This window comes from Solea solea, chromosome 9, assembly GCF_958295425.1.
Source record: "Solea solea chromosome 9, fSolSol10.1, whole genome shotgun sequence".
In the NCBI taxonomy this organism is placed as follows: Eukaryota; Metazoa; Chordata; class Actinopteri; order Pleuronectiformes; family Soleidae; genus Solea; species Solea solea.
Window position 1 is genome coordinate 17,205,628 of NC_081142.1, and position 22,254 is coordinate 17,227,881.

At 42.5% G+C, this 22,254-nt stretch overlaps 1 protein-coding gene across 2 annotated transcripts in view; it reads right to left on the bottom strand.

Moving 5' to 3' along the window:
• Window positions 1-22,254, bottom strand: part of ror1 (receptor tyrosine kinase-like orphan receptor 1) — a 124,550-nt gene extending 102,296 nt beyond the window's left edge. For both annotated transcript variants that reach the window (XM_058638091.1, XM_058638090.1), the window contains exon 1: window positions 21,882-22,254. In XM_058638091.1, coding sequence (XP_058494074.1) covers window positions 21,882-22,002 — 121 coding nt within the window. In that variant the 5' untranslated portion in view covers window positions 22,003-22,254. The remainder of the gene's footprint in view (window positions 1-21,881) is intronic.

Here is a 22,254-nt window from a genome sequence, read left to right on the forward strand (position 1 = left end):
CTGCCTCTTATCCAGTTGAGTTTATCAGCGTCTCCGTCCTCTTAAAAGGAGACTGGAGTCGGTGATGGCTCCGAGGATTGTTAAGTACAGACGCACAACGACTGGAGCTTCACTTGTGTGTGTAGTGATGGTTGACTCAGTCTACTTTCGTAAAAACCATTAGTTTAACCTTGTGTTATTTGTGTGGAGACAGAAAAGTGTAAGAGAGGCTTATTTCTCCTTCTTTCTGTTGTGAGGACATTTTTAAACCAGACTGAGGGTTTGGACTTAGGTCAAGACTTACATTTAGAGTTAGAAACTGTTAATCTGTTTGTGCATTTAAGTTTATGTGTGTGTTTGCATGTGTTACCTTTTGGAAACCTGGTCCTAATGAGGCAGAAGCTAATTTGTGAGGAACTGGTTAATTTTAGGGCAAATATGTGAATTGTGCTTAGGTTAGGGTTAGGGTTAGGCATTATCTGTTTATGGATAAGGTTATAGAGAACTTCCACATGGAAGTGGGTGCAGTGTGCTAAGAAGAATAGAATAGCTGCACAAACCTGTGTGTCTTGTACGTGTATGCATGTGTGTGTGTGTGGTGATAAATGGTGATTCAGACATTCAAACCAAAGAAACGGCCCCGTGTCTTTCTTCCAGATGTCTCACTGAAGCCGCCTCAGCTCCTTGAAGTGGCTCAGTGATACTCTAAGAACAACAAGTCACTGTGGGGCAGCTGAACCATATATTCTCCCTCTGTCCCCACAGACAAGACACACACTTCATGTTTTGGCAAACCAGAAGATACACACTCATCATTCATACCACCTCTGAGCTTCAAGGGCACACACACACACACACAGTTCACACACTAGACGCTCTGTGAATCATACTCGGGTAAAGGGGTTAAATGACAGATGCCTCCACTTCAGAATTCTTTACAGTGAACATAAAATACTTTTTTTTTTTTTACTTTTGCTGTACTAAATGGTAATATGCAAAAAAAAAAAAAAAGGATCAATTATAAAACAAATCCTGCCTTATTGTCTTCCTTAAAAGAGAATGAAGTAATGTGTTTAGTGCTCCCGCGGGCCAATCATAACAATTTTTCCAGGCAAAAAAGTTCTGGCACATCTCGTTCTCAAACTTCAGTCGGAGGCAAATTGGATACGACAGAGTGAGCGATGCCGCCTCGGAAAAGCAGAGAAGGGCATCTTCTTCGTCAGCAGTCAGTGCGTATACTCTGCATATTAACCCATGAAAACGCGATAGGGACGTGCCAGAAGTGAACACGCCACTGGAAGACATGCTAACTGCATTACTTTTTCAAAAATGAAAGGATATTTAATCTCGGAGTGATTTGATTTCATATAACAAAATTACTAAATGACATCAATCAGCCTCTCTCTCTCTTTTTCCAACAATCAAAACTGGAACTGTGTACTACTGTGTTTTGCTCTTGAGCTGGAGTTTAATCCTCTCTGGAACACAATGAGAGAGAGCCCCAACAGGAATTTTTGTTTTTTTTACGACAATCTAATCTAAATTAATTTGCCAGCTGGGTCAGAGGCAGAGTGGAGCAGTGGGAAAAACTGTCCAGCGCTGGGTTTTATACGCTTCAAAACCACACAAAAACAGGTGGTCCAGCAGCGAATGTGGAAAGTAACCTGGGATGAAAGGAAGAAGGTGCAATTTGGTCGGACAGATTAGATGATACGGATAAAAGCATAACAAAAGACGGTAAGAGAGACACAGGGACATGTCCACCGAGTGTCTGTTCGAGTGCTGGTTTGCAGTACTCCCAGTGGACCGGTGCCTGTGGAGGGAACTAGAGTAAAACAGAAGTGGGGGGTTGAAAGGTTTGTCATGGAACACCTGCCTCCACTTAACCCCTCTCCCTCTCTTTCTGCTTGAGCTGCCTCTTTCAGCCATCTCTTCTCCTTCTGCCCCAGCATTCATGCACAGAGTATCCTACGGGGCTTTTGGGCCTCAGGCTTCTCCTTTCCCCCCCCCCCCCAAACATGGGAGAGTCGTATAGCCTGAGCTGTGATCTCTCCCGACAAGCTCTTTCTTACAACTCCAATAAGAAGTAATGCTGAAATAAATACTGAATGGAAGATGCACAGAGAGCAAATAAACAAGTATATTTTAGAAAAGACAAAGGACTTGTTGATCGCTGGAACCTTGCAGCTCTCTCTGTGAGTTCTCGTCTTGCGTGAAAGCTTCTGCGACGTGTGTGGGAGAACATGAACGAGGAAGCTAAAGTGGACCTTTCAGCAACAAAAAAACATGATGCAAATGATGTTGTTTGTGTCCAATTTGAATATCCTGGCTTTCATACACTGAAACGACACCACGGATGACGTCGTTCAGTTTTATCGGATTAGGCTACAACCCTGAAACTCCAGGTGTTTTTGGTGTTGACTCAGACACTTGAGGAGACAATGAGTGAGTTTTCTTCTTTTTTTTTGTGGGGGGGGGGGGGGGGTGAACTGTTCCTATGAGATGGTCGCTTCGGATGTTTTGGTGTTCTCACTCAAAATAAACCGACTCAAATCAGCGGGCAAATCAAATCAAACAACGAGGGGGGAAATAGGTTGATTATTGACTTCATGCTCTCGACACAGAACATAAATAGCAGACATAAACACAAGTGTGGCGGTGTAGCTGAACTGATTATTTTCTTTTACAATGACTTCACCTGCTGATTATGTTCGCCTTTAATCCAGTGTAACCAAATAAATAGGGGTAGAAAAGAAAATGGGGGAAACATCCAAAGACCAGGTTTACATATTCAAATTGTTTGTTTTATTGAAACACTCCAAAACCCAAAAATGCTCAGTTTACTATCATTGCAAATGAAAATACCCAATACTGCTGATTGACTGACGAACCACTTCAGGATATTTCTGCATTCACATACGTAAAGTAATATTTCTTAGACTTTTTAAATTTAGGTGAGCATTTTCTCAATGTTCACACAACACAGCCAACACAGCACTCCATCCAACTGGTGGTTATACCAATTAAAGGCCTGTGTTAGGTCAGGAGTTATTCATTTGACATTAAAGAGGACATGGGGTCCCCCTATTCAGACCCACCACATACTTAACCTCCCCCTCTCTCCTCCTTTCACCCCGTTCTCCATGCCTCATAAAAGACGTGCCCCTCTGCTCCCCACTCACTTTCCCCTTCTCCCTTTCACCCTCTTGTTTGTTCATTCTCCCTCCTTCATTGGCCCATTCTTCTCCCCCTCGCTCGTTCTCTTCACCTCTTCAACTCCCGATTACCAGTCGCCTCCTCCCCATCTGCTGAGGTACAGTCACAAGCGCAATCGGACACACAAAAGCAGCAGTTACACTAATACCAATAACCATCTCTCCTCCTTTTTACCCTCTGCTGGCCTCTCCTCTTTTCAAGTACGGTAATTAAAGATAGAGCAGGAAGCGGCAACATTAGCCTCTTATGATGAACTGTCGTGGATGTGCTAGACGGGTGTCTCTCTCTCTGTAAGACACGCGCACACGCATAACGCATAACGCATAAGCTGAAGGGGTCAGTGACCTCCAACAGTGTGTTGTACAGTAGTCCTCCCGACGGTGCTTTATTCAACTCAGTATCATTACAAGGATCACAAAGACGCAGTGAGGCTCTCCTCTGATGGTCCGGCACGTAATACTCAGTAAATCTCTCACTTATTCCCTTAAAATACCAAAATTGGAATTGGAAACCGGTAAATAACTTAAATAACTGCTTAAAACGGTATCAAAGTCAAAAGAAACGCTTAGCATTACAATGTGATCCCAACATGGTATTATGTGGTCATAATTTAGTAACAGGGAGGTCATATTATGGTATTGACGTCTTATCTCAGCTTGGTAATAACGCAAGGAAATAATATTACAGCGATCTCAAAAGTAACGTCCAGGAAATAGCTGGGTTATGAGAATTCCTGTCAACCACCATCACTTTCTTATTAAACTGTTTAGGGATCAGAATTATATATAATACTTATAATATTACCAGATTAGAATGTTGACATTCGTACTCCAGTACGTCACACACTTTATCCGTTGTTATGATCAGGCTATTGCTTTGTGAATAAAGATTGTATTACCATAATCTTACTCGTCTATTACAACAATATTATAAAGCCAAGAACTTGTTTAATAGAACGCTTCAGTAAACCGGGCTGCTAGAAATCAGGAAGCAAGCAACAGGCTGGTGTGTGGACACCTTTTTTTTTTTTTGAAGTCACGTCTGTGTTTTTTTGGCCTTTTGACTTCTCCTGAAATAACCATGACAAAGCACCACTTTATTATTGTGAGCCAAACAGAGCTAACAAGTTAATCGAATTCCACAGCATTTTCCCCCAAAGTAAGTTACAGAAGAAAATGTTAGCACACACACACACAAGTGTTTACAAAATAAAAAAAGAAACACAAAGTGAGCCACCCACACACACACACACACACACATGTGCCTGACCGAGATGAAGTAAATATTTGTAGAAGATGGCGAGAGAGCTAAAGAGCAATGCATGGCTTTAGTTAGTTTCAGTAGTCCTGTAAGTGAATTTAAAACGGGAGGAGAGCAGAGTTGGTTTTGTTACGCTTAGGATTTCCACTGCTTCTGCCTCACTCACGTCAAGACGGGCAGGACGTCCTGAAAAGCCCGGTGGTCCGAGTTTGCACGGACGGAACGAGGCTGAGTCACATTTTAAAGGAAGTGTACCGATATGCATGGGCTACTTTATAGATCCCAGTTGAGACATTTCCTTTTCATTCCCCTGCCCGTCTGTGCCGGGACGTCCGAGCGACGGATCAGTTAATGAAGAGGCCTCCGAGGAATCGGCGAACTTTTCGCTGTCTTGTTCAGTGACACTTAACAATGTGTGGGTGTTCACCAGCACAGGCTCTGGAGCTCGGGCTCAGTGGTTAAACAGGGGTTTTCCTGCTTTTCCTGCTGCGCTGCCCCCGATGACTTATGATCCGCGCTACTTGCAGACGGTGGGACACAAAGGGCACAAACATGCCATGTGGAGACGTACATTACATCACATTTCATTACAATTAGGGACGTCCTAATCCCAATCTAAAGAGCTGGATCAGAGCTGATTATAAGTGAGCAGTTCTTAGTTGTAGACTGTATCAGGTTGTTATTTTTGGGGAGACTTATAGAGGGAATTAAAATGACCCGTGTTTGACATCAGGTTTTTATCTGCTTGTGCCGTGTTTCCGTTGTGTTACAGTTTGGTTTGGTACAGCGCGGTATAACGGTAAAGGCCTGGGTCAGGCTTGCGTTTTGGACTGAGAACAGTACCTTTACATGGTAGACGAGATGGTAGGCGAGTGGTGGGCTGTGGCCTGTTATTTCGGTACTATTCCTAATGGAAACACCAAAAAAAAAACAGTACCATACAGTACCAAACCACTCGGTGGAAACAGGACTTTGGTTTCACTCCGTCTTCTTTGCCCGGAGCGCTGCAGTGCACATAAACACGCAGGTGTGAGCGATTTAATGAGGACTAAAGCCGTCAACGTCACTGTAATTCAAGTTTACAAGGGCACTTTTTTTTCCCCATGTGTGTTTGTACGGAATATAAGCCTAAATGCTCCAGTATGGAACCACCGCTTCGACAAATACAGTGTGTAGAGAAGCCAACAACACATTGTACACAAACACAGCATGGGTTGAGCTACAGCAGACCAATGTTATGCTCTGTCAACTTCAAGTATCGGACATTTGTGAGTCAGATGGTAAGAAACTGCCTTAAACCAACAAGCGTTTCACCCCATAGCGACACAAAAGAAAAATACTGAGTAACCTCTCTATTTTCTTACCTATAAGGTTTACAGTGGTAAAATATTGGCGTACATGTAAATACATGTGGGATGATGATGATGATGATGATGACACCGTTGCGTAAATGTCATGCCGTCTCCTTGTTTATTCAGCGCCCAGCTATAGTGTGAAACCTGGAAATCCGTAAATTACGGGTTAAGACTGAAAGGTGGAGAGAACCTAAGTCTCGGCTGTGATCTTTACTTTGATAGACACGCTGCCTAAAATTACTGCTCAGCCGTCTCTTTCTGCCTGGGCAAGAAAGGACAACGCGGGATAAAAGAGAACTAGGGAAAACTGTACGCTGGCAGAAAGACCCTCCCACCTCTGATTGCCAGTCATAAATGGTACGTTCCAGAGGGGAGAAAGGAAACTGACAATGTATCATCGTCCCGTTTGTGAGGCCCCCTCTGACATACGTACATGAGCACGGCCTGTATAGTGCAGGATACTTGATTTATACTGTTAAGAAACAACAAATCAAGACTGTGACATTAAATACAATTAAATTCAGAGGAGGGAAAAGGAAAGAGGAGAGGAGGGCAGTAATGCAACATTACAGATGCCAAAAAAAAAGAAAATATGAGATGCAATCAAAACAAATGTCTCACTCTCTGACACATTCTTAATGCAGCCAAACCCCTGACAACCAGTCTCCTTCATCAAGGTCATCATCAGTGTACAGCACACATATTTACATGAATTAGTGTTTAATCTACAGTTGGCAAGGATTCAGTTTTGTTTGTTTTACATTTTAAGTCTTTCTTCGTGGCTGCTTTCCCCTTCTCTCTTTTTTGTCTTTCTAGCTGTGCTGCACAGTTTTTATTATTTGCTGAAACAGCAGCCAGGCAGAAGCTGTGGAAGGTCACTCGGGACAAAAGCTGCTTTTCAGCTCTCGGGCTGATATCTCCCCAACTCTGCCCCCTTCAGATAGCTGAAATATGCCGGCTGCAGGGTTTGAGGTGAGGGGCGGGGAGCGGTTGAGACGATGCTCCCGGTCTCCACGTCCCGCCGAGGCCCAAGGCGAAAACGACTTTACCATGTGGAGCGGCTGTGGCTACGAATGTAGCCGTGCCACATCGTTCTTCTTGTCTTGTCTTAATCTGACTCCTGAGGTTACACTAAGATTTTAAGTGAGGCATTTCCTCCTGAAGAGCACAGCCTCCGTTCATGCTTGTGCACCCTCAACTGGGTTAAAAGGAGAAAAAAAGGGGGGAATATTCTGATAGGGGTTGTAAAAGAAGAGAAATGCAAACATGGCAGGCTGCTCAAAGTATTTTTGTGAGTCTCTCGCTCTCTCTCTACACACATACTGTATGCGTATGTGTGTATATATATATATATATATATATATATATATATGTGTGTATATATATGTGTGTGTATATATATATATATATAATATCTGTAGCGCTTTACTGCATGTTTTTGTGGTGTACAGTGTAAAACGGGAGGTTCTGCCGTGTGACAAACAAAGCGTGTGAGAGAGAAAACGAGCAATTATAGATGCCTCTGCACCAGGTGAGTTTTCCTGTGGACAGATGGGAGTATTTTTCCCCTCATTTAGCAGTTCATGAAAAAAAACCCACAAGCTTCCAGATGTGACAGAGGGCACGCACCCTCCTCACACACTGTAAATACACTCAAACACACACACGCACACACAGAGGGTAGTAACTCTTTGTGAACGTGTGTGTGTGTGGCACAGATTCTCACTGTATTCCTGCCTGAAGTCTAGATCTCAATCACGGACAATTGTCCATCTCATTCAAATGAATGTCAAATTAAGTATATGACCGGTGAAGAAGGGGTTTCAACATGGTTTGAAACTTGACCCCAAGCCCAAAAATTGCTCTCCCTGGAAGCTGAAAAAGGATGCAACGCAACATTTTTTCATTTCATTTCTGCCCACGTTTGTTACAGATATATACCAGAAATTCTTCCGCGTCCGGGGGTTTTGGAAAACGCTGGTCCAAAGAATGCAATGGCCGTCTACCTAAGGCTTATGGCTGACCTACATTCCCCTTTGTTATTCCCCACATATTGGCACGGCGTAAAACCGCTGCCTGCTAATTGCTTTCACATTACAGAGCACCCGAGTGATCTTGGTGGCTTTCCAAGACCACCAACACTGGGACATGGGGCGTGCACATTTCCAAACGCATACCACCAATCACACTCTGCTGGCTGCATTACTCATATAAGCACAGGCCGAGGGCAAACATGTCGGCTGTTATCTGCCGTGTAACCGGCAGTAAAAAAAAAACACTTCCCTGCTATTGTCTGGGAGCATCTTAACTACTGTTTTTCTTGGAAGTTTTATTACCGGGACGACCTGAACAGCCATGGTTGGCACAATAAAAGTAAAGAGGGTTCCGTACACATTTCTAGAGGCACTTTGTGCATAAAACCAAGTGCTGTAACTCAATTAGCAAAGTGGCAGAGGGCGGGTGTGACTTCCTAATCATATTACAGTGCCCTCATTAACACTGGATTATTATGTGTAAATAAAACACGGAGGGCAGCGGGCAAGAAACTTGCAATTTCCTCAATAAACAGTCTGCAGCTTACATGCAAAAATGAACATATGGCACTAATAGTGTCCTTATCTTATTTTCTGTCTGGGGAAGTGAAACCCGTTTGTTGTGTTGCACATGAAATCAAAGATGGAAAATAAAAGACAGCTTTTTAAAGTTGATTTCTTGTGGTGACTGGTTTTATGTTCGTTTTTTGATAGAAACAAAGAATAAAGCTGTACATCATTGTTCTCACATATGCACAGAAGCAAATATGGAGACAAAGTCCAGTCCTGCTCACAGACATCATGACCTCAGGTTAATCCAGCCAGCTGTGCTGGAATTTAATTGGGTTTAAATGAAATAGCAAACTGATAAACAAAGCCTGGGATGCAAAGAGAGGACAGAAGAGGGGCGACTGTGCCGTCCTGGTTGAGGACACAGGCAATTTCAGTAATAATAACAGTGAAGCACAACAGAACAGGCTCTGGGATGAAACTGAAATAACCGGGAAACAAACAGCATTCATCACAAACCAGCTGCAGAGTGGAGGAGAAAGTGGAAGAAAAGAAGTGTAAAAAAAGAAAAACGGAAAGCCCTCTACCATGAGTTCCTGACAAAAGCTGACAATAGTACAAACTGCTGAACAGTAACACAGGCGGGAAAGTTCAGACCTACTCCACTATTGTTTGAACTCTCCCTCTCAAACAGTCATGAATCACAGCCACAGTGATCTGTCTCGCTCCGCGTCATCAGCACCAGCCCGTTCTAAATCAGCATTTTTCAACAGAGCATGTCAGGAATAATAAGCCACAGTGCCCATAGACGAGGACCTTTTTTTTTTTCTTTTCTTCTTCGTCGTCTGAGAGCAGGAGGAGTCTTCATGCCACCATTCACATATAGGAAAGGGCCCTGACCCGGTTTCAAAACATCATTACACAATGCATGCAACAGCATAAACAGATGTTCATTTCAATAAAAAAAAAAAGTTCAATAAATATCCTACTGTGGATAAATGTCTGGAAAGATGCTGAAGCTGTGCCATCTCTCCTTTGCTCCAATTATGGCAGCAATGACACAACAGGTTTTATGTTCCATTTAAAATGACTGCGGGACAGTGAAACGCTGGGGTAATCTGATTTATTCTGGGAGCAGACACTGTGGCCTGAATATGCGATCCCATTTTTCTGATTCATGATCCCTCTTCATTTGAAAAATCTGATATTGATTCATAAAATACTCCCAATTCTTGTAGCATCTGCACAAATCCTGCAAGACATGGGAGACTTGCCGCAGGCTTATAGCTGATGCTGCTCTCTGTTCTTCATATTGCCATCTATGGTGTAGAAGCAGGAATACTTCCACATGCTGTTTAACAGATTATTGTTGTTATGAGTGTTTGTTAAAGAGGACAGTTTAGCTTGTTTGTGTCCTCCTTTGTCACCACAAAACTGCTGCACTCCAAGCTGCACTCGTCATCCCTTGTTGGACAACTTGGTGATTATTTCAAAATCTCTGCTGTGCTTCTAGGCTGCATATTTTGTACTTTTTAAAGTTTGAGCTTGAATTTTCACTTGTGACTTCACTGTAGAGAACAATGAATCAATAACTTCGCTCATATTCAGCTATTTTGATAATCAATTAATCGGATCAAGTGAGGTTTTTTTAGAATTAAAACATATTTTCTGATTTTTCAGCTACATAGATTTAAATGTTGTCTGGTTTCTTTGCGCCATATACCAAAGCAATCATTAAAATTTAATCATTTTTGGTTTGTGGACAAAACAAGACATTTGAGAACATCATCATTTCCAGGTTTGAGAAACACTGATCGACATTTTATGGACCAAACGATTCATCAGCAGATTCATTAATGAGTAGTTCAAGTATAGTTAAACTGTGAATAAATATAACTACTTTGCCAATTTTCTTAATGTAAACATCAATCATTTTTATGATGCACCAGGTTGGAGACATTTAAATCTACAATTTGCAGCATTCGTTGTGTAGAAAATCTCTTATATGACCAAGGAAAATTGTTATGGTAACTGAAATATCTCTTAAAAAAAAACCTCATATTGGATCGAAAATCAAACGGGTTTCTTGTGAGTTGGACGTGAATCGGTCCAGGAAATCATTAGCGATATCCCCAGCCCATACCGCTCAACACTTCCAAATATAACCATGAAAATTGTGCTACTTTGCAAACATAAGTGCTGAGGCCCTTAAACCACTGTTGGCTGGATGAAACTGTGAGAGAGACAGAGGGCTGAGAGGTAATGAGCTCTTGTGGACAAAGCTTAGCACTGCAAAGTCCGCCACACAGGGTTTAAACAAACAGGCAGAGGGATCACGCGGGTCTAAGCCTCTGATTTAGGCCCCTCTGAGGAGAAGATCATTGACTTCTGATAGAGGGGTGAGGGTCAAGAGTTGTCAAAGATAAAGGGGGCCTTCATTTTTTGACGCGCGAGAGCCCTTTTCTTTCTTCCTTGTCTGGCTGTTATTTATTTCTTTATACTTTTCTCTCAAACTCTCTTTGTAATGAGTCAGATGTTTCAGATTTTTGCTCGATACGACGAACTGCGAGTTCATTTAAGCCCGCTGTCACTCAAATACCATTATGAAAATATTTTCTCATCTCAGTGCTGCTCTTAGCCCTCTCAGCTTTCTCCGCGCTGAGCCGGTCACATCCCAGTCCTCACTCCTTTCCCCTTACTCCATCAATCTTTTCATCCCTTTCAGACGAGAGTTGGACCTCTTTCACTCAGTGAAACTCTTCCTCTTTCCCTGCCCAGGTCCCGTCTCTCCTGCTGGGAGTCACAGGGCAATGCAGTTTCATTTCCTGCCCTCCTGAAATCAATGCTCTCTGTGCGAGGAGGAGGGAAGCGTAGAGAGAGGGAGAGAGAGAGAGTCGGCAAGACATGAGATATTCAGAGTAACAGGAAAACGAGAGTAAGGTGCGAGGGGATTGTTGGCATGAGGGACACATCCACTAAGTAAAACTTAAACACTGGTTGTTCCAAGTCAGCGTCAGCCTAAATAAACCTCCACATCAAAATTAAATCACTGTTAAATGTGGAAGGAAGAAAAATAATGGTGGGTGATCTCACTGGGGCATTGTATTTTACTTTATCTGCCTCAGCGAGACAAACGCATTGTAAAGAAAATAGTGATTCTGCATAGTGAGGACAAGAACAGGATAAATGCCTGGATTCTAATATCCCTCTCCACCCTCTTAGTTAAATACAGAGTTCACCATACATGAGCGACATGAGAGGAACAGAGGCGGTTGGAGGGGATTTATGGATATTTCATGATGGACAATTAGCATTTCTGCAGATTCCACCACTTAAACACATGAAACACACGGTGATTGTGCAAGTCTCTGGTTAAAGCATCTGCATGCTGAGACTGACTGTGTCCACTCATTTCCGTTTAAAATCGATGCACAATCTGGATATTTAGGTTACGCGGGGAGGAGTCAATAACTTTGCCTTGAAAAGGCCGCCTTCTGGCAAGGCCATCAAGCCACAATGGATTTAAAAGGGCGACCAAAGACCGTGAGGGTAATAGCAACAGCTTCTCCTGACGAGTGAAGAAAGCTTTGAGGCTTTGCCAAAAAACTCAAAAGTGTTGGCCATGCCATAATCCGCACATACTCCAAGCCTGCAGTTTCCCAAAAGAACCGTGACCCCTTTTTCAAAGTTCACCTATAAATTATAAAAACAGAAATGGACGAGAGTAGAGCAGTTAAAGCAACTCTGAACGACGTTCTCTTCTTCTCCTGCCTTATCAGTGACAAACAACAAGTACTTTTAATGCCACTCGGGCAACGTTTTTCCTCGTTGATGCTGAACACTGAACTGGACACATGGCGAGCCAGGCAGTGGTTTGTGAGATGGGCATTTAACTAACAGCACTGCAGAATTACAACAGTGAGACCTGTAACTCCGGATTCCTTGGTCAGTGTGGGCGACACAGGATTAGAACGGATAAAAAGGGAATTTCCATTTAAGTCGGAGGTTGTTGATGCCTGCGCCGAAAGAGAAAGTGGTTGACAAACGGTTTTTTAAAATGACTTCCAATTAGTAACACCTACAGTAATGAAGTTTATTCAGACTAAAGTCACTGCAGTTTGGTGTCTGATAGTTCCTCATTCCTGTCCCTAAACGTTAATGTATCAATTTCCTGGTATGGTTCCCATATAGCAGCACTGTGCCGATGCAGGCTGGTTCTCTGTGAAGTATAAAAGGCAGCACTGCCTAATGTGAGAGTATGGGATCAACAGAGCCCCTCTGAAGTCTTTTGTGTGTGAATCAAGTAGCTGTTTAAACACGAGCTGCTGGTTTAAAGAGGGTTTGCTTAGAGAACAATGTGACAAAGCCTTTGGTTAAACAAACATGCTAAACCCATGTCCACTCTCATGCCAATACGTTTAAATAAAAACACGTCGGCGCTAAGCAAACAAAACCTAAAAGGAATCATTTCCCCTGCGTTTGAGGCCTTTAAGTAGGTGCATTTTTAACAAGGACGAGTCATTTTTCTTCACTTTCCACGTTACATAAACACATCGTCCACTCAACACATGCAGTGGGGGAAACACAGTTCAATTTCTAGCTGATGTAAATTAAATCTTACGCCAATTGGACAGAGCCATGTTTATTTCTCTTTCATTCCGTTAACATCGAAACAAAACAAGGACAAATTTCGTTAAAAAATGTTGATACCTTGGGACCTTGTTTGGAATAATGTTTTAATGGAGAAATTAAGTGGGAAGATAAAGAAACAGGATCATAACATAAATCTTATCTAAGAGTAGAACAAATGTGCAGCCACACTGGGAGCAGACGTTTCAGGTCTGTAGGGATTATTATTATTATTATCAATAATAATAATAATCAAATGTCAAATGTCCTGTTTGGAAAGACAGCATGACATGTATATATTTGACTAAAACAAAGAGAAGAAGGTTCTTGAATCAAAACCAATCATCAACACCTGCACGTTGAATCCGCAACTGAAACCAGCGACAGTTAAAAATAGTTTAGATCGTCGAGATCTTGCCGTCATTACTTCAGCTGATCCATAAAATCTATTCTGCGGCCAAATCAGCCTCGTTAAACTGCCAGCTTAAAATAAAGCCCATTTAGAAAGGGACTAATCTTCAAAACACTGAATTCTTCAACTGCGAGAGTCTCTCTAGTTACTGGCTGTAATTACAAAGCAATAAAATACCAAAGACGGCCTAACACACACATAAATCTGTGTGTTACACAAACATAAAAACTTCTCAACCACACACCATACCAGAGCTTTCACTTAAACACGCTATACCCTAATCATACTATACATACACACACACACACACACATATAGTGGATCTCAAAGCATATATATATACACACACATACTGTATATACATATCTATGTAGATACATGTATATCTATGTAGATATGTATATGTATGTATATATATATACATATCTATATAGATATGTATATGTGTGTATATATATATGTATATATGCTTTGAGATGTGTGTGTGTGTGTGTGTGTGTGTGACAAAAGTGAACACAAATCATTAAAAGCCTCATAAAATTCAATTTCCTGACAACCACACATCTTAAATTTAATTATTTTTTTTAAAAGTATCACATTTCTTAGCTCTACATTTTCCACATTTAACAGCACGACAGGGGAAATGTGTTATTTACATCATTTGTTTGTGTTGGAAGGGACAAGGAAAAAAAAGGACTGGCAGTCACAAGGACAAAGAAAGATTTGAAAAAAATGACGTTGCCAGGAATAACGTTGCAAACCCAAAACTGTGAGAAAAAAAAAAATCATACATGTGTTGATGTTCTGTTAATAACATCAGAGCGATAAGTTTATAGAAATGTCTCTGTGGAGCTGATGGTCCAATGGTTTTCGCGGCGTAACCGCAGTACGGCGGGGGCAACGGCGCAGACGTGGAGCCACAAGGAGATGAATCAGGACTGATACTGAGAGAGCCAAACTCTGATTAAACTTCCCCCTCATATACATCCCTCTCATAATCATCACATCACTGCGATGAGGGAATTACAATGAAGTAAGCTCTCCTGCGTCAGCTCACATCACATACGGTGCACGGTGCTCAAACTGAACAGGCAGATCATTGAAAAGCCATTACTTAGAAGAAAAAAAGAAAAAAGGCCCGAGTATGAGTCCGTCTGATTGTGTCTGTGAAGATGTCAGGAGCTGGTGTGGAGCCACTCTGACCCGCTCTCACTTATTGTTGAGTAAACACGTGCAGCGCGGCCAAGAGCAGCATGCGAGTCAGCCAAGCGGGGAGGCAGAAGAACGGCCAAAATGAACCTTTGAGCCCGTGCGTGTATATGCATTGGGAGAGAGAATATGTGCAAGGAAGGGAGCAAAAAGAGAGAACAGCGAGCGATTGCCAGGGATCGTCTCGTGCCAACCAGATAAGAGAAATGCCGAGGAGGTTTGATGTCATACTGACGGACGCGGGGTGACAGGGGAGTCGACTTTTGTCTGATCTCTAGCAGGAAGAACATGTGCAGACTATTGAAAACATATTTCGAGAGACGAATATGCACATTTTCTGTGAAACAAAAACACAGAGAAAGCACTCAAGGAGCACAAACTTATGCCAAGGTCGCTCAATTTCCTACACTACTCAGTTCTACATCTTTTTGAGTAATCCTGCTGCTCACTAACACCGGCAAAACTATTAAAAAGCTGTATTTCACAAATCGTTTGTACTTCTGGTCCTCGCTAATATTTTTTTCACGTCACGTTGCCTCAAATCGTGCAAATGCTTTGGTCAGTGTTCGTGACAATATTCATACAACCTCCCTTTTGGATTGTTTGTGTTACAGATACAGCCAATGATTTCCAGCCCCCAAAAAACTTCAAACCTTCCCACAAAGTATGTCCCCGGTATTTCAAACTGCTATGATCATTTAGTGTATCATACCTAAAAGCACTGAACACCAGACAAAACAGTTCATATAGCGTCTACCTCAGCAGGCCGCCACAGCAAAACCTCAGACTATGCATCTCCAAAATCGTTTGGATCAGTAGAGAAGGGAGAAAAGTGGAAAAGTAATAAGGCCGTCCACTGGCCGTGCCTCCAAAACAAGCCAAGCAGTCACTGCCGACAGTGAGGGGTTGCTGGTATCTACTAACAATAACCACTGAGTGGATGAAGTGCAGTCAGTATAAACTATTAAAGTATGTTTGAAAACTGATCCCAAAGCAGCAGAAGTTACACACTAATTTTGAGCATTTCTGACTAATTTTGGCAACAAGGGGACAAGAAAACTCTGCACTGACTGATAAACTACACACTTTGCTGGAAAATAAATATTTTTGGCGGAGAAGCACATCAGGTTTGAGGGATTTAATAGCCCGGGCAAGTGTGGTGTTGTACAAAGACCTAATTGAGGGTGGCTGTAGATCTGCCTGTCTGCTTGCAGTGGGAGTTTCTACAGGCCGTAATGCTATGCAAACAGGGTTTAAAAAGATTTACTCTGACACATATACGGGAATTGAAAAAGCCATGTTTCTTCTTACTCCCCCCCATTAAAAGCAATGTAGCATGATCTCCACATATTAAGCCAAAGTGAAACTACTGTAAGCTGCGTGGAGGACGCGAAGCAAAAAGCAGTAATTTGATAAAAACTGCAATAAAGAGTGATCTCCATAAAATGTATCTTTAGGCCGGCGCTATTCCCCACAGTTTAAACATTAAACTGTTTCCAAGTCCATATGGGAAATTGATATGCTGCATGTGTGGCTTACTCCATTAGACTCATTAAAGTGTCACTTTGTCATCAGCACACTCTCGCACTTGTGAGCCGGGCCTCACAACTGCAGCAAAGGACCCATTGTGTCGTGTGTATAAAGTACAGCAGAGAAGCTTTTTTGTTTTGTTTTTTTATGTGGCAGGCGTAATTTGTCTTCCAGTCACAGAGAGTATTGAATAAAAAGGTATAGTGACCCGTTTCATTTACAGCAGGACGTATAGGTCAATTGCTGGAAAAGGGGCAAACAGAACTTGAGTCTATTAAATGTACTGTAAACTTACACACTGCATCGCTACAACACATATCGCAGGAACTCACTTGGAAAAATTAAGTATATATTTAAAAAAGAAAACACAGGCAAAACAGATACAGAGAAAACATTAAAGGTCATTAAAAGGTCTTGAGATGCTGCTGAAATATATGAGCCGTGAATGTAAAGGTACAATCACCCTTTGTTGGGAGATTTGATCAGGGGACATGGTGTGAGCACTGCTTAATTTATCTTTAAAGGAATACTTCACCAATTTGCATTTAGCTTTGTATTACTGCTCCACAACCTCAGTTTCCCCTGAGTCAAGAAATATCTTCATTCTTTTCTTTGCTACGTGCCCACCAGTGACACCTGGTCCTGTTAGCAAAGATGGCGGACACTGTTCACATTCTGGGAATTAGGTCCCGCCCCCCTACGAGTGGGTCTAAAAAGTGCGGAATTAGCGTTGCAGTTTCAAGCCAAGTGTCACGTAACAAAAAAAGAATGAAGATATTTCTCGATTCAGGGAAAACTGAGGTTGGGAAGCACAATTTTTCAAAAATACTACCTATTTTAGTAATACAAAGCTAAATGCAAATCAGTGAAGTATTCCTTTAAGTCCTACATGGCATGTATTAGCGTTTCCATCATGGTACAGGTGGGTTTGGTACAGTTTGGAATGGTAAAGCCCTCAGTCAGGCTTGCATTTCGACTGAGAACAGTACCTTTACTTGGTCGGCGGGGTGCACGCTGTGCCCGATGGTCGCAAGGGAGTGACACTTTTCTATCGCCCAATCAGCTGACTGTTGTGGGTCTAGCTCCACCCGTACCGCACCATGACTCTGGCAACCCAGGGGAAGGCTACCGAAAAATGGAATGTTATTTTTGGTACTGTTCCTGATGGAAACACAAAAAAAGTACCATACTCGATGGAAACACGGCCAGTGTTTTTTTATTTCATTTTAATCCTTCTTTTAACCCAGTGCTGCATTTCTCTTAACCGTGTGGAGGTTCTGCTCTCGCTCTCAGTGACTGGCCTCCTGTGCAGACAGTAAATTGCAGGAAAGAGGTTTTCATGCTTGGCTACAGCTTGCAGTGGCAGAAACTTTATCAAACGTCTCCAGCGAGGATGCGAGTGAACCGTGTTTAGCTTTTGATTAAACGCTGCCTCTCCAAGGAACTCTGACCACGAGAAAACAAGCGTGTTCCTCAGAGCCCGATTTGTGGAAATGAGAGCATTTTGTTTGCTGCCAATGTTACGCAAATGCAGGAAATTTACACTCCTCGCGAGTCAATAGAAAAGCTTCTGCCTGACTTGGCAAAGAGGAAGATCTACATAGATGGAAAAATCTAAATCAGGCTGGTTCCAAAATTCTTCTGTCAACCAAGCATTGACAACATATTATCAGGACATTCCAGCCAGAAACTCAAGGGAAAACAACAGCACCATTTACTGGCATCTCACGTCATGAGTGCACTTATTCTGTGCATTCTGTAGTCATCAATGAAGCAGCACTGGTTGTGAAACTAAATCCACATTAGTCACAAAATAGCACTAAAAATCCATTATTTGGTAGTTTTTCTATTTAAAGCAAAGCATGCACATGACTCTGCACCAGCTAAACAATTATCACGCAGTAGTTATTATTGCCCTGCGGCAACGCCGAGGCACATGAGCCTTGGCGTTCACGTGTGTTTCATAACAACTGGGAGAAGACTGGATAATTGCCAGAGCACGATGTGGTTTTCACACCAATGTTTTGAAGCGGCGGCATAAAGAAAAGAGACAAGAGAGTGGCTTTGCACTGATTAAATGTCTATCTCTTTCTTCCCGTCTCACAAGATCCAAATGGAGTCAACCCGTCACAAAAAAAACCCTCCCCCATAAGAAAAAAAAGGCCATACATCTGTTTCACACATACACTTTCTGCCGAATTCTTCAGTGTCGGCCAAAAGCTTTTAGGGATGCACATCACTTGATGTGCTGAGTTGGTGCGTAGCGTGCACTGGGCAGAGTGGGAGTTGAGATTTAGACAAGGCAGGCTCATCTATCTGACAGAGATCTACCCCTCAAGACTAGGTCTAACATTTCCAAGACCATCGGGATTAACTGTTCAACTGAATGTGGTCATACCCAAAATGGACAGACTATAGCAAACGGTGGAAACATGATGAGCAAATAAATCACTCGAAGGATCGGTTGGCTTGAATGAATTCAACAAAGGACGCATACAGGAGGTGCTATGCGCTCTGACATCTCTTTCACCTCGTTGAAAATTACTCCTTTAATACGAGTCTCAGAAAATGCCAGAAGACATAACAGTACAGATAGACATCTCAGTAGCAGGCAGAGCAGGACAAGCTCCTACACACTCAGCCCGTGGGATGGAGGAATATTTTTTTTCCGAGGGTGAAGTGCCTGTAGTGTCAACAGTGTGTCCTGTTGAAAACTATACTGAGGCAGTTCCACCCAGCATGATTTATAGCCTCCCTGAGTGTTATTAAAAGGCTAAATGCAACTCCAAACAGATTTCACATAGTCATTGCCCTGCAGAGGACCTTTTATGTTCAGGGGTGAATGCTCCACATTCAGAAACACTTACAGTTTATATAGCTGGAAAACACTGTTGTCAAATTATTTTTATGAGCATGTCACAGGCTATTACCATGCCGCGCAGGAGCAAAGGCGGTTGACGGTTGGAATGACAGTGAGTATTTCTGAAAGTGTGCTGCGCTCCGTACGGCGGCCAAGACCTGCATCTGATCTGCTCATTTCACACCTCCGTCCAAAGTCTGCCTTTGTGTTGCAGTGTTTGCGAACTGATTAAGAATAAATGAAAACGACAGGGAAATTCCTGCATGGAAAAACAATACTTGGCCATAGAAACGTTCTTGTGGGGATATTTCCACCCAAAATGTCCTAAAAGCGCTATTTAGGGAGGTTTATTGGCAGAAATGTAATATACTGACCATAGGTATGTACAACTGCTTTCAAATAAAAATCATTTTGTAGCCTTAGAAAAAGCCTTTTATATGTACTTTTCCACGGCCGCCATATTGAGTCGTCACGTTTCTACGGCAGCCCGAACGGACAAAACAGGCAAAGCATGCATTTCTAAAAAACATGGGCAACATCTAAATATTGGTTAGATATTGGGATTGCAAATTAATTTGCTACATATTACTTTAACAAATTACTTTTTAAGACTTTACTTTAATATTACATTAAAGATGAGAACTAAAAGATATGAAGTGTTTCCATTATATTTTGTGTTTTTAAATTGACGTGGAATATAGAAAGATGAAAAATAGAACCATTAAATTGCAGCCTTTGTATTTCACGATTTGCGCTGTTTCCAATTGTGATTTCAATTTGAAAACGACCAACTGTTCAGCCGTAACGCAAACAAAAGCAGAACAACACTATGTAGTTCCACGACATTGCCAAGAAAAAGGGGAGGGGTGAGAGAAGGAGACCAGTCTACAGTGTAACGTCACCGCGTCTTACACACTGGACTTTTAAGTGCACAGAGACGAGAGAGGATGCTGGTGATTTGCAAATGAACCGACTCTTATGAGAATAAGATGTTTAGATTAGCACCCAGAGGGCTTCAAGTGAGGGCAACACAAGCACATGTGCCTTTTACTCACAACTTTGCGAGCGTGTAAATGTAGAACAAGTGCTGCGTGTGGTTTATTTGATGATGTGATGCCGGCTGCATTTTAGCGATCCAAACAGGATTCAGGTGTTGAAGCAGCCAAAAGCACAAGCGGTCCCTTAAAACGAAGCCCACACATGGGTTTCTGTGTTGAGTCATACCTCAAATCTGCCATGTAAACAAAATTCCCCTGCCATGCCCAGGGGAAGCCCTGATTGTTCCAGGAAAAACCAGTCTTTGCACCACAGTGACAGTCCAGTAACCTTTGACTTCCGTCTGTTTGATCATAAACTGGCCTGAAAACCAGACAGTTGCACAGTTTTCAGTGTCTTCCTTCTCCACAGTAGAGCCACGCATCACAAGGTGTTGCCTTCTATTCTTTGCTCTGCTGTTTCTCCGTGAGCATTCCCATCACGGCGAGCCAGAAGAGACAAAACTCCCAGTGTTATCATCTTCAGACATATCCTGGAGCTGCGTCATGTATGGGGCAAACAGAGGTCAAATGGATGCAATGGAAGAACAAAGCGTCTGAATGTGTCTCATTTTCTTGTTCCCAGGCCACAGCAAAGCAATGATGTGGATGTACTGAGAAGAATCGGGATCAGATTGAAGCTTTTTGGTGGATTTTCCAGTGAGAGGGAGTTCAAAGTAGATCAGCTTTGCTCTCTAGTTAACAGTGCGAGCATATAAAATGTAATTTTCAGGGTCGATTTTGCCCATAAATTGTGCAACATGTAACAAGATGTAGCTACAAAGAAAGCGGCTTTGCTCCGCTCTCCTTCATATTCAATCACGAAACGCCATTTGAAGTTATAGCCAACTCATCCAGTTAAGTAACGTGGATTAACATTCCTCGGTCTCACTGCAAGACAGGGGAGAAGGAAGAGATGGCAACGGAAGGGCCAAAGCAAAGTGCTTTACGTTTAGTGCAGCCCATATTGTACATGGCCATTGTAAATAACAGCCAAAAGCATTTAAGGAGGACAGAGATAATCCAAACACACCCCAAGGAAAAACCGTCCAAAGACGATTCATCACGGCCATTCTGAGACAGGAGGACTGTTTTATACTGAACACACAAAAGCCAGAGCATGAAAAATAAAGCGCTTCTCAAGAGCAGCTTCATAAACATTTTGACTTTAATTCAAACTGAAATGAATCATACTTATATTAGTCAACCAAAAGCAAGTTACATACGCCACCAGGCCTTAAGTTGCGGATGAAACAGACTGGAATCAAAGAGGCAATGTAAATATGGTGGCTGAGCAAAAAAAACTAAGTGCACACAGAAATAAATGACAGGCTTTGACTATTTATCACAGGAATCCTCATTTTACTGAACCAAACCTACAGTAGATGTTGCAGCAGATGCAGCAGCGTTTCAATAGGAACACCATGCATCTCCTTATCTTTAAAAGTGGATAAAAGCACAATAGATCTCCAGCTGACAAGTTAAGAGCTCCTCCATTGTCTGTCAATGGAGTCAAGTCTTTGCTCGTGCAGAGCTTTCACAGTGACAATGGGACGATAATCTAAAGCCAAGGAAGGCGCATTTACATGAGAGAACAGTGTGAACGGGAGCAGAAACAGCTCGGCTTTATAGCGACGGGGGGAGACAAACAACAACTCTATGAGGACAAGGTGATGGATGACTCTCAGGCTTTGTTTAAGTCACTTGTGGGCCAGAGACTCCAGGTATGACCAGACACACGCTTTCCATCAAAGTTGACAGACATCATAACTGATGAGAGTAAAAGTGTGCAGAGAAGCATGAGACAGACAGGCAGACAGACAGACAGACAGGGGTCAGTTCAGCAAAACTCACCAGACGCGCTCAGGTCCAGGACACTTTGGAGGAGCAGTGTGATCCACAGAGCGCACGCTGGACATCTCCACTGACGCTGGCACGTCGCTGCCGCCGCCGCTGTTGCCCGACTTGGATACATTCCTCCGGCTCTGTGATAAAAACCTTCAGCCGCTTTTCACATCCACTGCTCTCACTTATCTTAATTTGGAGCGCCTCCCCACAAACATAAAAAACCTCTAAAGTGACTAGAAAGATTGCGCGCTCCTTTCCAAGCGCACCAAACACGCTCACCGTGGAAAAAAATGATTACAGAGAGTGTGGAAGAAAGTTGTCTCTGTCTGTCCTGGCTTCTGTCTCTTCCCTCCTCACTGAAGCCAAGCTTACTTTCCCC